General features: G+C 43.8%; 1 protein-coding gene across 3 annotated transcripts in view; it reads right to left on the bottom strand.

Annotated features, from left to right (window-relative positions):
* Positions 1-15,225, bottom strand: part of FUBP1 (far upstream element binding protein 1) — a 40,666-nt gene that overhangs the window by 22,511 nt on the left and 2,930 nt on the right. For 2 of the 3 annotated variants that reach the window (XM_068239171.1, XM_068239173.1), the window contains exons 2-6: positions 10,582-10,675; positions 5,841-5,879; positions 5,716-5,752; positions 482-531; positions 314-385 (exon numbers count right to left, since the gene is read on the bottom strand). In XM_068239171.1, the coding sequence (XP_068095272.1) occupies positions 314-385; positions 482-531; positions 5,716-5,752; positions 5,841-5,879; positions 10,582-10,675 (292 nt within the window). The remainder of the gene's footprint in view (positions 1-313; positions 386-481; positions 532-5,715; positions 5,753-5,840; positions 5,880-10,581; positions 10,676-15,225) is intronic. The other variant, XM_068239172.1, reaches the window with a different exon arrangement.

Genomic DNA, 15,225 nt, shown 5'->3' with positions numbered 1-15,225 from the left:
TATTCACTGTTTACCCTTATACTACATAGATTTGGTAAGATTGGATGAAAAAGATTGGATCATTAGTGGCTACCATAAGAATACGCTCTGTGCTCTCTTCCAGGTGGGGGATAATGCAGCACTGAGAGGACACAGAGGCATGCACCCCAGATGGGAACATGACTGTGTCCCATTTATTATTACATGAAAAAACTTAACAAAATTCAAGCTAGGATGGAAAAAAAAGGGCCGCTAGATTTCAAAACAATAAGTCATTTTTATGACACCTTGTGACTTGTAAATATAAATGCACTTCCATAAAGTATCGGCATACCTGGAGCAATCTGAATCTTGCAGCCAGATTCCTGTTGAATCCGTGATATCTGTTCACCGCCTCTGCCAATTACTGAGGAGACAAAGAAAAAAACAAAACCGCAAAATAAATGTAATGCTCGGCCCACAGAAAAAAAAAAAAAATTTGCTGCAAGAAAATATAACTTACTGAATCCAACCATTCCATCTGGAACTTTGTACTCCTCTGTGACAACAGCCCTGAAGAAAAACATTCACATTAGAGCACTTTAAAATATAATATTTCCACCCTCTGATTTACCCCATTCCACCTGATGCAGCCGTTCCATCTCCGCCCCCACAAATAGAGTGCTACACAACACCCACTGGTCACAGAACTTTACACCTTGTTCTGTTTGGCAATTATACATCCAACTACATCCCATTATGAAACCAGAGATTATGTATGATCATAACAAATGATCATGCAGATACACTGTTGTGCTGTAAAGCAATTTACTAAGAAAATATTCCTCCCCGTGGGCATCATTTGCTCAACACAGCTTAAGTCATACATTTCCCAGGGAGAGTTATAGCCTTGTCATATTTAAAGTCAACAAGTACAAAGTAAACTGCAAAACAGCTCTACAGTAAAAATGTTTGCAAAATCTACTGTTACATTTAACCCATACTATGTAGGATAATGCCAGACCTGTTGTATAGATTTAGAGTATGCAGGTGTGTGACCAGGGTGCACAAGGAGCACAGACATTGTTTTTTCTGTCCCGATTCCCAACAGCTCTATTCACTAGCTAGGAGCTACTCTACATGCTGTACACCAGGCGTTCTCAACCAGGGTTCCCTGAGCACTCTGCAGGGGTTCCTTGGCATTTTCCCCCATCGTGGGGTGAGTATAATAGAGCTCACTATAATAGGTGGTAATGTAACAAGCACTACATTGGGGGCTCAGGAGACAGTATGATTGGCAGTGTAATAGGGAGTAGTGAAATAAACAGCCACACATACTTTTAATCACTTCAGGATCTCTGCTACGCTTATCTACGCCCCTGCAGGGGAGTAGATAAGCGTACTATTTACCGACGCCGCTCACATTCGCCGCATTTCTCCCGTCCGCAATCCCCGTGTGATTGGGGAATGGATAACAGCCGTTTCCATCCCCAATCACCGAGTCTCCCATGACTTACAACTTCCTGCAGCGTTGATCGGAAAAAAATCCGACAGAAACAGTATGTAAACATTGGTTCCGTGTTAGATATACTCAACACAAAACAGTCTAGCACCATCTTGTGGCCAAAAAGTTAAAATACATCCAAATGCACTCTAAACACTAATTCATAGGAGAATTAAATAGTTTATTATTATTATTTTTAACCCCTTCCTCAGATACCAAAACAAAAACATGTTTGTCATTACTGTGGATTTTGTAATTAAAGTCTTGGAATTATTATAATATAAAAACAGAAAACGGAAAAATAGACCCCTTTATTTCCAAATAAATTATTATTGCCATACATTGTACTAGGGACATGATTTAAATGTAATAACCGGGACAAATGAGCAAATAAAATGTGTCTGTTTCATCAATAGCACATTTTATTTTTAAACTACAATGGCTGAAAGCTGAGAATGGTGTTTTTTCTTTTTTTTCTACTTCCTTGCAAAATACATATAAATAAAATAACTGTTAGCAAAAAGTACTGCCCAGAGAAAGCCTAGTTTGTCCCACAAAAAAACATGTCAGCTCAGTGTGATAAGTAGAAATAAAGTTATAGGCAAATGAAATTTCTCTGGTCCTGAAGGCAAAAAAAACCTGTGATCCTGAAGTGGTTAAAGACCATGCCTCCTGCAAAATAAATGCAGGGGTCCCTTGAGATCCAAAAGTTATTTGCAGGGTTCCTCCAGGGTAGAAAGCTTGAGAAAGGCTGCTGTACACCGTTCAGGTAGGGCCTTGCAACTGGGCCTTTCAAAAACTCCACCTCTCACTTCAACAGCAGGACTACTGTACTATACACCAGGTCTACTTACAGTTATGGAGCCCCAAGTTGTGACATAGGAAAATCCCCTCCCCCCAAATCTGCTTGGTTTGTGGAACACCTTGTACTGATTTAGCTGTTCCAAATATATTTTTAGGGATCCACCCAAGCAGATCTAGAGAAAGCAAGTAAGTGCAAAAGGTATATTCACCTGCATTTACTCCATCCACTATGCCAGACAGATAGTGCAATTGTCATTAATTTAAACTCTGTTCTATCCTGACAAACCCTTACAGCTGCATCTACAGAGTGGAGGGCAAACGTTAGGGACACAATTACTGTTAAATTTGTTTCCTCACATTATTTAAAATCAGGCTCTAGGCAATGTTTGCATTATTTTACCCACATTTTTGTATAATGGTTTATCACCTATAGTAAACTACTATGTGGCTATATTGGTCAACATATCTGCAGAAAGCACTGAACTTATTTGAAAAACCTACTTCTAAAATGTTACCACTTCTAATGTGTTCTCCCTTCCTGCCTTGGTTTAAAACCCATCCCTCTGATGTTTATAATCGGCACATGACTAACCTGTATTTCCATACTCTGTTTACTTAAGTGCTAGTTTTTACCACAGTGGTAGTGACTGGGTTGTGTTACTGATCAGAGCTGCAATTTAAGACAAGCACAGAAGCACTAACACTATGTACACACTTCAGATTTTCCTGAGGTGAAAAGGAATGCTCATGAGCCTTATGCTGGAAATACACGGGTCGATTCTGGCGCTGTGCTATCCGCAGCATAAGATTAAAATCTAGACAATATACAAAAGTCCTATGATGTCAAAATTGTAGTTAGTAATTGGCATAGTAGATCACTAACGCTCACTCTACTAATCCTGTAGTAAAGATTTTCTGAATTCCCTGCAACACTGCATCCATTGCTACCATTCTTTAAAGGACTTCCGAGGCCAAAATGAAGAAAATTACATACCTTTTTTTTTTTAGCAGAATCCACGGAGGACGTCCTGCGCGTCCCCCGCTCCGTTCCGCCGTCAATGCAGGCCTTTACGTAACCCCCAGGGCATGGCCCGACCCCAGCGAACGGGTCGCATAGATTTCACCTCTAGCCATACCCCCTTTGCCCTTTTCTTGGGTATGGTAACTGATTACTCATGAATTTGGGTCTGTGTGCTGAGTTTAAAAAAAAAAAAAAAAAAAAAAAAAAAAAAAAAAAAAAAAAGATTCCACCTCTAAGATGGCTGCCGCCTTGATCCGCCCACGGCTGCGCAGTACGCTTTGCCACGAGTGCGACTGCGCAGTGATGTAAGCGCGTCCAACGTACACTTGGGGAGCATGCCGGGACCCACTACGCGGCGAGAGGCGGGCTAAAGGCTGCGCAATCGCAGCAAAGTGTACTGCGCAGCCACGGATCAATGCGGCGGCCAACTTAGAGGTGGAATCGATGCGACCCGTTCGCTGGGGTCGGGCAATGCCCTGGGGGAACGGAAAGGCCTGCATTGACGGCGGAACGGAGGACGCGCAGGACGTCCTCCGTGGATTCTGCTAATGAAAAGGTATAGTGTCATTTTCTTAATTTTGGCCTAGGAAGTCCTTTAACTGTTGCCCCAAATTGTTTTTTTAGGTTACAAAAATTGTTTTTTTATGAAGCTACAATAGTTTACAAAACTTGGGCACCTTGTCGTACCCCTGAATGCCACCCCAAGAGGTTCCTAAGTGTAGGTGACAGGGCTGTGAAGTCAGAGCAATTTTTGGGTATCTTGAGTTTGTTTCATAAACTGAGAAGTCTGGATTATTTTTGTTCTGACTCCACAGCCATGGTGAGATTTACAATGAAAAGCAGGGGGTCTAGTGTAGGGTTTGCATCTTCATAAACAAAACTCCTGTAATGTTGCACGCCATGTGATACATATCAAGTTTAAAAAAAAAATAAATTAAAAAAAAAAATTCACCATGCCACCTCTCAGGTGGCCAAGTCTAAAGCCATGTACACAAACTAAATGGTTCTTTGCCAAGTCTAGACTGGAGTTTTTTCTTAAAATTATTCTTAAAGCAATTCTGATGCATTGTGTGGATATTACAAATGATATATTTGTTTTCCAATACAGGTGTTAAGTCATTTATGCAAATAAGCTTGTCAAATAGATTGTAAATTCAGTCTGTTTCCTGAAAAGTAAATAGAAGCTAAAAGAGTGAGCAAGGGCATGTGACAAGGTCAATGCAGGAAAGCTAAAAGAGCCATTACTATTGTTTGTTTTTCATCCCAGCAAAGCAAATTTGCCCCAGCTTCTGTTTAGAATTATTAAAGGTGCGTACACACACTACTACAGAGAAAGACTGGTCCGTCACACCCTCCCGCTGGGCGGATCGTTTAGAAACAGCCTCATCAGTCAGCAGACAAACTGTACACGCACTACTGTTGGGAGAACGACCGCCCAGCGGGAGGGTCCGACGGCCCCGTTGCTCTCAGTAGTAGTGCGTGTGAACGCACCTTAAGTCTTAAAATGAAGCCCTTAAAAACTTAAAGCGGAATATAACCCTGCATTTCAACTTTGCTCTAAAACATTTACAGTATATTATATGCAACCAGCATTTTTTTTTTACTAGTCCAGCATTGGAAGGGTTACACAAGGCTTTAAAGTTCCTGGAGATTTCTGCAGATGCATCAGAAGCTGAAATAGATACATTTTGTTTACATAAATGTATCTAAGTGTTGAATGTGACTCATCTCTCTGACTGAGAAGGAGCTTGGAGGACAGCCAAAGAGTGTGTAACATTTATCAATAGATACATTCAACTAAATAGAATGTAGCAATCTGAACTTCTGCATATCTCTCCACGGAACTTTAAACCTCTGTGTTTAACCCTTCCAATGCTGGTCTAGTTAAAAAAAAAAAATGCTTTTTGCATATAATATGTTGTAAATAATATTTTAGAGCAAAGTTGAAATGCAGGGTTATATTCCGCTTTAATTTAACACAAAAATATGAAACCCAGCTCTAGGTTATATTTAGCTTTTGTTAATCACGTACAATCATTACGTTTATTTTAACTTCAGGTTTGCTTTAAGGCCTTCATACTAGACTGGGCTCTGTTCACGGATGCTCAACGAGACGTTAATTTTTTCTGAGCCGAGGCAAAATTTTACACCACTTGGAAATTGACCAATGAAATTCAACAGCATTTAAATCAATCATCTCAATGACCACCCCTAATGAATAACATTACCGAAGGACAGTATCCTCCCAGCAATGCAAGCAGTTTGGATTTTCTGGTTTGAGAGCTCTGCAAATGCATTATAGCAGCTACAGATATTTGTATTTTTTTTTATTTTGGAAAGCTTATCAAATCTGTAAGCCAATTGCCCTGCAAGTAGTACAGATACAGCAGTTAGCATAGACAAAACACTACTTCTTACAAAAGCTTACCTCTGTTGTTGGAACATGGGGGCCATTGGTGCGAATGCTTTTAAAGAAAAAAACAAAAACATGTATAATTCTGTATTACATACACGGGCTGAAATAAAACGTATGCAAGTTTATACAGTACTTACAATCATTTGTAGGAGCAATTTTCTTTGCCTCTGGCTGATCTAAAACATTATAGAAAAAAATTACCATCCAGAAACTGCTTTGTGCCATACCCATAAAAACCCACTAAAAAAACAGTGCCTCTTGAAAATACATCAAGGTAAAGCACAGAAGGGCATGTAAAACTTCGTGAAATTCCACTTTAAAATATTGCATAGGCGCATACAAGCAGTTATGCAATCTGTAAAGAGTTAGGAAAATTCTCTTAACATTAGAATTTGCAGCCAGCTATGAATGCCTAAAAAGTGCTGGGACAAATTGCATCAACCAAGAAACGTTAGTACTATATAGACAGCAACTCGTCTTCCTGCACAGGCAAGTAATCAGGTGAGCACAGATAGAGACATCTGGAATTGTCAGGTCAGAAACCTCAAAAAACAAAATGGTGTGAAAAAGGTTTCCAATATATTTGTGTGTAAGATATCTAACTATATCTGAATTCAAGTGGACATCCAGCCTGGAAATGACAACCCCTCAGTCGTCCTGTAAAAAGTTGTAATTACCTGCGCCCCCCCCCCACAAAGCCCCCGACTTGTGGTGTGTGTCCTGCTGCCACCAAATAGAGAAACACCATTCTATTTACTCTCTCAATGGTGTAAACAGAATTAAGCTTTTCCTCAGGGTGCAGGGGCCACACACCAGAAGCCAGGTGATCGGGGTTTTCAGGGCAGAAGACATCACAGGCAATTATAACTTTCTTTTACAGGAGGACCGTGGGATTAGCATTTACAGGCTGGATATTCACTTCAAGGGATTCTTCTTAAAAGTGGAATTACACTTGAAGATACGCTGCCAAGAATTTTTATTTTATAACGAGAACCAGTAAATGGATGGAAACTGATGGGTTGTTATGAGTAACAGACATGCCTTTTTTTCAGAAGTGTCTGTAAGTATGCAAAACAAATCAAATAATTTCATATGAACCATTTTATTTTTTCTCCAACGGAGCAGGGAAACCTAAGAATCTGCCAGGTTTACTGTCTGTGCCCCTGTCAAGATTCTCTTTAAAGGGAAGGTCCAAGCAAAAAAAAAAAAATGAGTCACTTACCTGGGGCTTCTACCAGCCCCATGTAGCCATCCTGTGCCCTCGTAGTCACTCACTGCTGCTCCAGTCCCCCGCTGGCAGCTTTCTGACCTCAGAGGTCAGGGCCACATTGCATACATTTTTACGCATTCCAGCTAGTGCAGGAACAAAAATGTACGCGTTGCACCACTAACGCACCACTAACGCGTAAAAATGTATGTGTTAATGTTTCTGCACTAGCGGGAATGTGTAAAAATGTACGCAATTCAGCCCTGACCTCCGAGGTCAGAAAGCTGCCAGCGGGGGACTGGAGCAGCAGTGAGTGACTACGAGGGCACAGGATGGCTGCATGGGGCTGGTAGAAGCCCCAGGTAAGTGAAACTCATTTTTTTTTTTTGCTTGGACCTTCCCTTTAAGTCTTTGTTTTGGGTATACAACAGGAAGCAAGTGGTCTCCAAATGGCAACACAGAAAGCAACAAAATACACTTAAAGCGAAATATAACCCTGCATTTCAACTTTGCTCTAAAACATTATTTACAGTATATTATATGCAACCAGCATTTTTTTTTACTAGACCAGCATTGGAAGGGTTACACACAGAGCTTTTAAGTTCCTGGACAGAACTGCAGAGGCATCCTAAGCTGACAGATACATTTTGTTTACATAAATGTATCTAAGTGTGGCACGTGACTCACTGACTGAGAAGGAGCTGGAGGACAGCCAGAGAGTGTGTAACATTTATCACTTGTTACATTCTATTTAGTTAAATGTATCTATCTGAACTTCTGCATATCTCTCCACAGAACTTTAAACCTCTGTGTTTAACCCTTCCAATGCTGGTCTAGTATAAAAAAAAAATTGCTGGTTGCATATAATATGCTGTAAATAATGTTTTAGAGCAAAGTTGAAATGCAGGGTTATATTCCACTTTAATGATGTAAGGTAACAACAGCGGTAAGGCCCTAACTAGGCATGGTCAATTAGATGTAAATTATTCAGAGTTGATGCAGAATTATGCAAATCTTGCACGCACACGTATGCAGCTTGAAATTAAACCAATCGAATTCCCCCTTAGCAGGATGTAATTAGCCCGTTTTCAAGCTGCATACATTTGCACAATCCTGCATAAACTACATTTTCATGTTATTGACTATCCCTAGTCCAAAGCTATCATATATTTCAATATTTCACTAGGCAAAACTGGTGTAAAAGCAATTCATTAATGCAATCATCTCTTAAACATGGCTCAGTGAACTTCTAATGGCTGAAAAATGCCATAATACTGCATGTCAAACTATTAATATTGGGTGACAACCAAATACAAACTAAGCCAGCCACACCAATCGCTTATATAAAATTGTCAAGGAAGCCACCAATCACAAAGCACCAAGTATGGTCTGAGGGGTCCAATTTGAAAATCCTAATAAGTATTATGTAGAAATATCACTGGACCCAAGGACATGCAGTATAACCCCAACCTACATCATTTCCCTAAAGAGAACCCGAGGTGGGGATCTTAGAGTTAAAGCTATACACAGAGGCTGGGTCTGGCTATAGTGCCCAGCCTATGTTGCTAGTTGAATTTTCCCTAAATCAGCCCTGCGCTCTGCACTAGCCCATAAATTACAGCCAAGCTGTTGGGCTCTGTTTCCCTTTCTAGTGTCACTCACGCCGCCCCCCCCCGCCTCCCTTCCTTCTAATCAATGGCGAGGGAAGGGACGTGGGCGGGTATCGGCGCTCTGCAGGAGGCGGGGGAGCAGCGCGAGTGGCACTAGAATGGTAAACAGAGCCCGCTGCGACACGCTCAGTGTCGTCAGCGCGGCTGTAATTTATGGGCTAGTGCAGAGCGCAGGGGGGATTTAGGGAAGATTCAACTAGCAACAGAGGCTGGGCACTATAGCCAGACCCAGCCTCTGTGTATAGATTTAACTCTAAGATCCCCACACCTCTGGTTCTCTTTAAATGTAGTTTCTATAGCTTAGTTCTGCAATATTATAGCTTAAAGAGTGCTTCCACAGTGGGAAGTTACAGGCTCATGTTACAGCAGCTTGTAACAGCAGCCTAACTCACAGCACATGTTCTGTTAGAGTATACTGCATGAGTCCACTAGCTCTTGTTCCTAGCCACATGGCTAATTAACATTCACTGCACAGTAGTGTTGTCCGGATCATGAACCATTAGGATCTTTGATCCAATCTTTTTTGTGAGTCGAATCATCAGGAAGCAAGGTAAGGGAGGATATTAAATCAGAATTGGCTTCATACAAGACAGACAAACATGGAACCTGCCATGAGCTGTCAGGAGCATCAATCTCTGCAAATACTATATAAAAATTCTGTGAAATCCAAACGTGGACAGTGAAATGCATATGTAATGTAAGTACAGCCAATATTTAGCTACTGATATGTGTTTTTTTCTCTGAGACCCTATACCTAACAGCTCTAAGTATTTGCCCCCTAATTCTGCATAAACAGAAGGTATGGAATTTGCAGACTAGTCAACCTCCCCATGTCATGCATTTGAAAAATTAAGCATTTAAGAAAGAGCCTTTACCAGTTTATCACAATGCTTCCAGACACAGCATTTACATAATGTGTATGTTATGATATGACAGGGTGGAAAATCCCCATTGAATCGTCTGCAAGGACATGGAACACTAGAATCCTCAGTTAGGGAGCTGCCCCACTTAAAGGAATACTTAAGTCCAAAAAAAAAAAAAAAAATGAGATTTACTCACCCGGGGCATCCCTCAGCCCCCTGAAGCTGGATGGTGCCCTCGCAGCCCCGCTTCGATCGTCCTGTCCCCGCCGGCGGCTACTTCCGGGTTCGGCGACAGCCACCGACAGGCTGCGAACGCGAGTGATTTTCCGCCTTCCCAGCCGCTATATCACCCTATGTGCTGCTATAGCGCATATGTTATACGCTATAGCAGCATAGAGGGTGGTATAGCGGCTGGGAACGCGGAAAATCACTCGCGTTCCCAGCCTGTCGGCGGCTGAAGCCGAACCCGGAAGCAGCCACTGGCGGGGACAGGACGATCGAAGCGGGGCTGCGAGGGCACCATCCAGCTTCAGGGGGCTGAGGGATGCCCCGGGTGAGTAAATCCCTTTTTTTTAGGCTTAAGTATTCCTTTAATATGTAGGAATAGTGCTGCTTAGAAGGAAATAAATATGGCAGCCTCCATATTATTCTCACCTCTGGTTCCCTTTAAAAAGGACCCCAATACTAGTTCAGCATCCAAGAAAGAACATCTGCTATTCACATAAAGACAGACTTTCAATCTAGTGATTCTACTGGAAACCCCACATGATATCTAATGCTGGTTGACTAGAGTGTGAAAATCTGCTGGAGGATTGGTCTGGATAACCAGTACGGTAGAATCTTGTTCTAGTAAACCTCTTGCTATAGTAAACTCAGTCCACAGGTACTAGCCTTGCGGCTGTGTTGGGAATACTCTATTTTAGTATAATTTTTTTTAAACATTTTATTATGCTGAAGAAAAAATATGTATTTAGGCCAATTTAATACATGACTTAATTTCTTTTAATCCCAAAATTCACTAATACACTATGACGACAAGTTTAAGCACTTCCTAAACCCAACCCATATACCCTTATTTTGAGAATCTACATTCTACACTTCACAGAATACTAAATATATGTAAAACGGAAACACAAACCTCCATCATCAAGTGGTCTCTTTTGCCCTGAAAAGTTATAGTCATTTGAATTCTGAGGTGGTGGTGCTGAATCGCCTCCTATTTTAGCAGCAATCTGAAACAAGAAAAGTATTAAAATCAGACCTCCACAATGCATATTAGACTAAAAAATTAAAGGCCATCTTCGGGCCCAATTCTTAATACAAAATCTCACTCTCCCAGCAGTCACGTAGCATAGAAGTCCATAAATACTGCAGTGAGGTCACATGACTACCACTGACCCATTTTCCTCTACTACATGGGTCTAGGGAAGGAGAGATTCCTCCCATGAGGTAAAGCGCAGTCAAGCCGTGCCACCCAACCTCTGACAATGAATATAGAAGGCTTTAGAATGAGAATATGGGGTTGTGTGGTTCTAGCCTGCCAGTCTTTGAGGTAATAATGCCTACAGCACTCATACCATGATGCTGCCAATCTTTTATAACTTCCAAAAAAATCTCAGATTTAAATGACTACTTGGATGGGAATGAAGTTCAGTAATACTGACTAAGGGCTGGTGCAAACCAGAGCGGTTCTGGAGCGTTTTTAAAAACGTTAGCAGTTTGAAAACGGCTTGGGTAATGTATTTCAATGGGCTGGTGCACACCAGAGCGGTTCGTTTTTTTCCACAAACAAACTTGGGGGCTGCAGCATTTTTCAGATTTCTGAGGCGTTTCTGCCTCAATGTTAAGCATAGGAAAGTGGAAAACCGCTCTGAAAAATGCTAGATCAGAGCAGTTTTCCAAGCGTTTTTGTTACAGAAGCTGTTTAGTAACAGCTTAACTAACCATATGAAATTTGCTACACACATACGCTAGGCATGTTTAGAAAATCTCTCTAAACATGCCTAGAATCGCTCTAAAAAACCTTTAGCGTTTTTCAGATCTGCTAGAAGTTTTTGGTTTGCACTAGCCCTGAGTCTGGAGACGTGCTTCAAATCAAAACACGTGAATTTGGCAAGCTAGAGTGCGCACACATACAATTTTGATTGGCCAATTTTAACACTTCCATGAATACTACTAAAGTCTGGAGTCTGAGCAATTTTCGGGTACCCAAGTCAAGGTTTCATAAACTGAAGAGTCAGATGATTTTTGTACCCACTTCATAGCCCTGCAAGGGCTGTGAAGTCGGAGAAATGTTGGATACCTGGGCCCATATCAGTGTTCTCCCCAGGACCTATTAAGTGGGCGGGCCGCCCGGCTGTTTTGAAACCCCGCCCGGGTGCTCCAAGGCCCGCCCGCATCACACGCTCATGTGCGCTGCCGTCTCCCCGCATAGAGCGGGTCTCCCTCTGAATATAGCAATCCCTAGTTACGGCTGCGCTGCCCTCCTGGCGCCTGTTATATCTTCAGATCAGCGGCAGCCTCCTTGATGTAGTAGCGCTTGTCCACAGCACCCTGTCCTGCCGCTCTGCTGGAACACTGTGACCCACCTCTACCGCCCGCTTGTGCCCGGCTTCTGATTGCATTACGGCTTCACGCTGAGTGTCTTCACAGCCATGATCGGCTGCGAGGAGAATACACGTGCTGCAGGCAGCCCAAGGGAGCCACTGGCCAGGCCACTGTACGGACGGGGGATGGGTGTACTAGAGGGGACCGGAGGATGTGCTCCCTAGTTCCGGCTGCGCTCCCCGCCTGTAGAGTTCTCTTCTGTCCGATCGTCAGATCGCTGCCGCAGGGATATGGAAGAGAAGCGATGTGCAGCAATGCGCTATATGATGCAGCGCAGCCGGAACTAGGGAGCACATCCTCCGGTCCCCTCTAGTACACCCATCCCCCGTCCGTACAGTGGCCTGGCCAGTGGCTCCCTTGGGCTGCCTGCAGCACGTGTATACTCCTCGCAGCCGATCATGGCTGTGAAGACACTCAGCGTGAAGCCGTACTGCAATCAGAAGCCGGGCACAAGCGGGCGGTAGAGGTGGGTCGCAGTGTTCCAGCAGAGCGGCAGGACAGGGTGCTGTGGACAAGCGCTACTACATCAAGGAGGCCATTCAACTCATCCTAATCGCGGCTGCCAAAGGGGTGAGCAGGGGGAGGGGGTGACATTGGGAAATGTTAAATAGCTCCCACCTGTCCCTCTTTGGGAGTCCTGTCCCTCTTTCCTCCTCATTTGTCCCTCTTTCAGGCCTATATACCTCTCGACTAAAAATGTGTTTGACTGTAAATTTTATTCCCATACTTTAAATTGATATATCACGAACGGTAAAATGTTACTATGAAACATGAGGAACATGAAGGAAAATGAACCAGGATAAAAAGGACCAGGGTGGTTTGAATTATAAAACAACGTATTTTTCTTATGAAATCTTTATAGTATGCATGAATAGGGTTGTGATGGGGTTGTGGCAGGGGCGTGGCTTAAGTGTCCCTCTTCCTCATCTCAAAAAGTTGGGAGGTATGGTTTTGGGGGGTAGGAAGCGGTGCTAAAGTGCAAGCATACTGGACCAGGGCAGAGGGGTACCCTATACTGCAGGGTGTAATAATCATAGAATGGTTGTGTATTTATAAATAGAATGGTTGTAGTAATGCTGCAATGTATGTGCTGTAATGTAGGGTGATGGGATGGGATCACTAATAAGCTGTAGGTCGGTGCAATAATATGTGGAGTGTGGCGGGTGCTGTAAGGGAGCATACTGAAGTGCAGTGATATGTGGAATGTGATAGTGGTACAGTATTGTATGAAATGTGTCAGAGTGCAATAACCTATGTTATAAGGTAATAGTATTGTTTGAGTTGTCTATTGGGAGATAGGTGGAGCTGCAGTAAAGTATTAGGTGAGAGTAATGGGGGTGAAGGGACGCATGGTGATAGGGAGTGCAGTAATGCATGGGATGTGATAGGGGTGCAGGGATGAATGTGATGTGATAGGGGGTGCAGGAATGCATGGGCCGTGATAGGGGTTGCAGAGGACGTGATAGGGGGTACAGGGATGTCCTATGCTGTAAGCAGAGTTGCCGGCCCTGCTTTCCCCTGGTTGCAACCCACCCGGCTACCTTTTCATGCCACCCGGCTGGAAAAAAATTCTGGGGAGAACACTGCATATGTATACCTAGGTAAGGGGTCGGCAACCCTCGACTCCAGAGCCGCATGCGGCTCTTTCACCTTTGCCGCGGCTCCGTTAGTGTATGTCAGTGGCGCGCGTGACGTGTGCTGCCGCTGGCCGGCAGCCTATCACAGAGGCCGCTGGACCGATGCAGTGCAGGGCTTCGGGCGGCCATTTCCCCGTAGCCCTGCAGTGTAATGCAGGCAGGATGTGACGTCGGGAAGGAAGAGGATCGTGGGAGTTGCGCGCCACAAGGAGGTCGGGACAGTAGGAGATCGTGACAGGAGGTCTTCTGACTAGGTGTGCATATTGGGGTCATATCTGCTAACAATTTGTGCATATTGGGGTCATATCTGATCCTGTATATAGCATTAAAGGGAAGGTTCAGGGACTGTTTAAAAAAAAATAAAAATCCGCATCCACTTGCCTGGGGCTTCCTCCAGCCCGTGGCAGGCAGGAGGTGCCCACGGCGCCGCTCCGCAGGCTGCCGGTGGTCTCCGGTGGCCGACCCGACCTGGCCGGCAGCCAGGTCGGGCTCCTTCCGCGTTCCAAAATGCGCCTCACGGCGGCGCGCTGACGTCATCGGACGTCCTCCGGGCTTTACTGCGCAGGCTCAGTAGTTCTGAGCCTGCGCAGTAAAGCCCGGAGGACGTCCGATGACGTCAGCGCGCCGCCGTGAGGCGCATTTTGGAACGCGGAAGGAGCCCGACCTGGCCAGGTCGGCCACCGGCAGCCTGCGGAGCGGCGCCGTGGGCACCTCCCCAGGTAAGTGGATGCGGATTTTTATTTTTTTTAAACAGTCCCTGAACCTTCCCTTTAAGGTAAGAAACAATATGTGCAGTGTTAGATTTGTTTTATAATGGTTTTGCGGCTCCCAGTTTTTTTCTCTTTTTGGAAACAGTCCAAGTGGCTCTATGTCTTAAAGAGACTCCGTAACAAAAATTGCATCCTGTTTTTTATCATCCTACAAGTTCCAAAAGCTATTCTAATGTGTTCTGGCTTACTGCAGCACTTTCTACTATCACAGTCTCTGTAATAAATCAATGTATCTTTCCCGTCAGACTTATCGGCCTGTGTCTGGAAGGCTGCCAAGTTCTTCAGTGTTGTGGTTCTGCTATGAACTCCCCCTTCCAGGCCCCTCTATGCACACTGCCTGTATTATTTAGCTTGTGTATGGATGTATTTTCTATGTGTGGACATACTGTACATCAACCTACTTCCTGCTTTGGTGGTCATTTTGTTTGTTTGTAAACAAACTTTTAAAAACTGTTTTTAACCACTTTTAATACGGCGAGGAGCGGCGAAATTGTGAGAGGGTAATAGGAGATGTCCCCTAACGCACTGGTATGTTTACTTTTGTGCGATTTTAACAATACAGATTCTCTTTAACCACTTCCGGATTCTCGGTGCGTATATGTACGCCCCTGAATCCTGAAGTGTATTCCAGTTCCATGTCAGTTCACGGAGGGTGTCTCCGTGAACACTCTGCGAGCCGATCGGCGGCTCGCAGGGTAAATGTAAACACACGGGGAAGATTACATGTATACGGCGCTGCTGCGCAGCAGCGCCGTAGAGGAGATCGGC

The sequence above is a fragment of the Hyperolius riggenbachi genome, chromosome 6, assembly GCF_040937935.1.
Source record: "Hyperolius riggenbachi isolate aHypRig1 chromosome 6, aHypRig1.pri, whole genome shotgun sequence".
NCBI classification, from domain to species: Eukaryota; Metazoa; Chordata; class Amphibia; order Anura; family Hyperoliidae; genus Hyperolius; species Hyperolius riggenbachi.
Note: the sequence above shows the minus strand (reverse complement) of the source record. Positions and strands in the feature narration are given on the sequence as shown.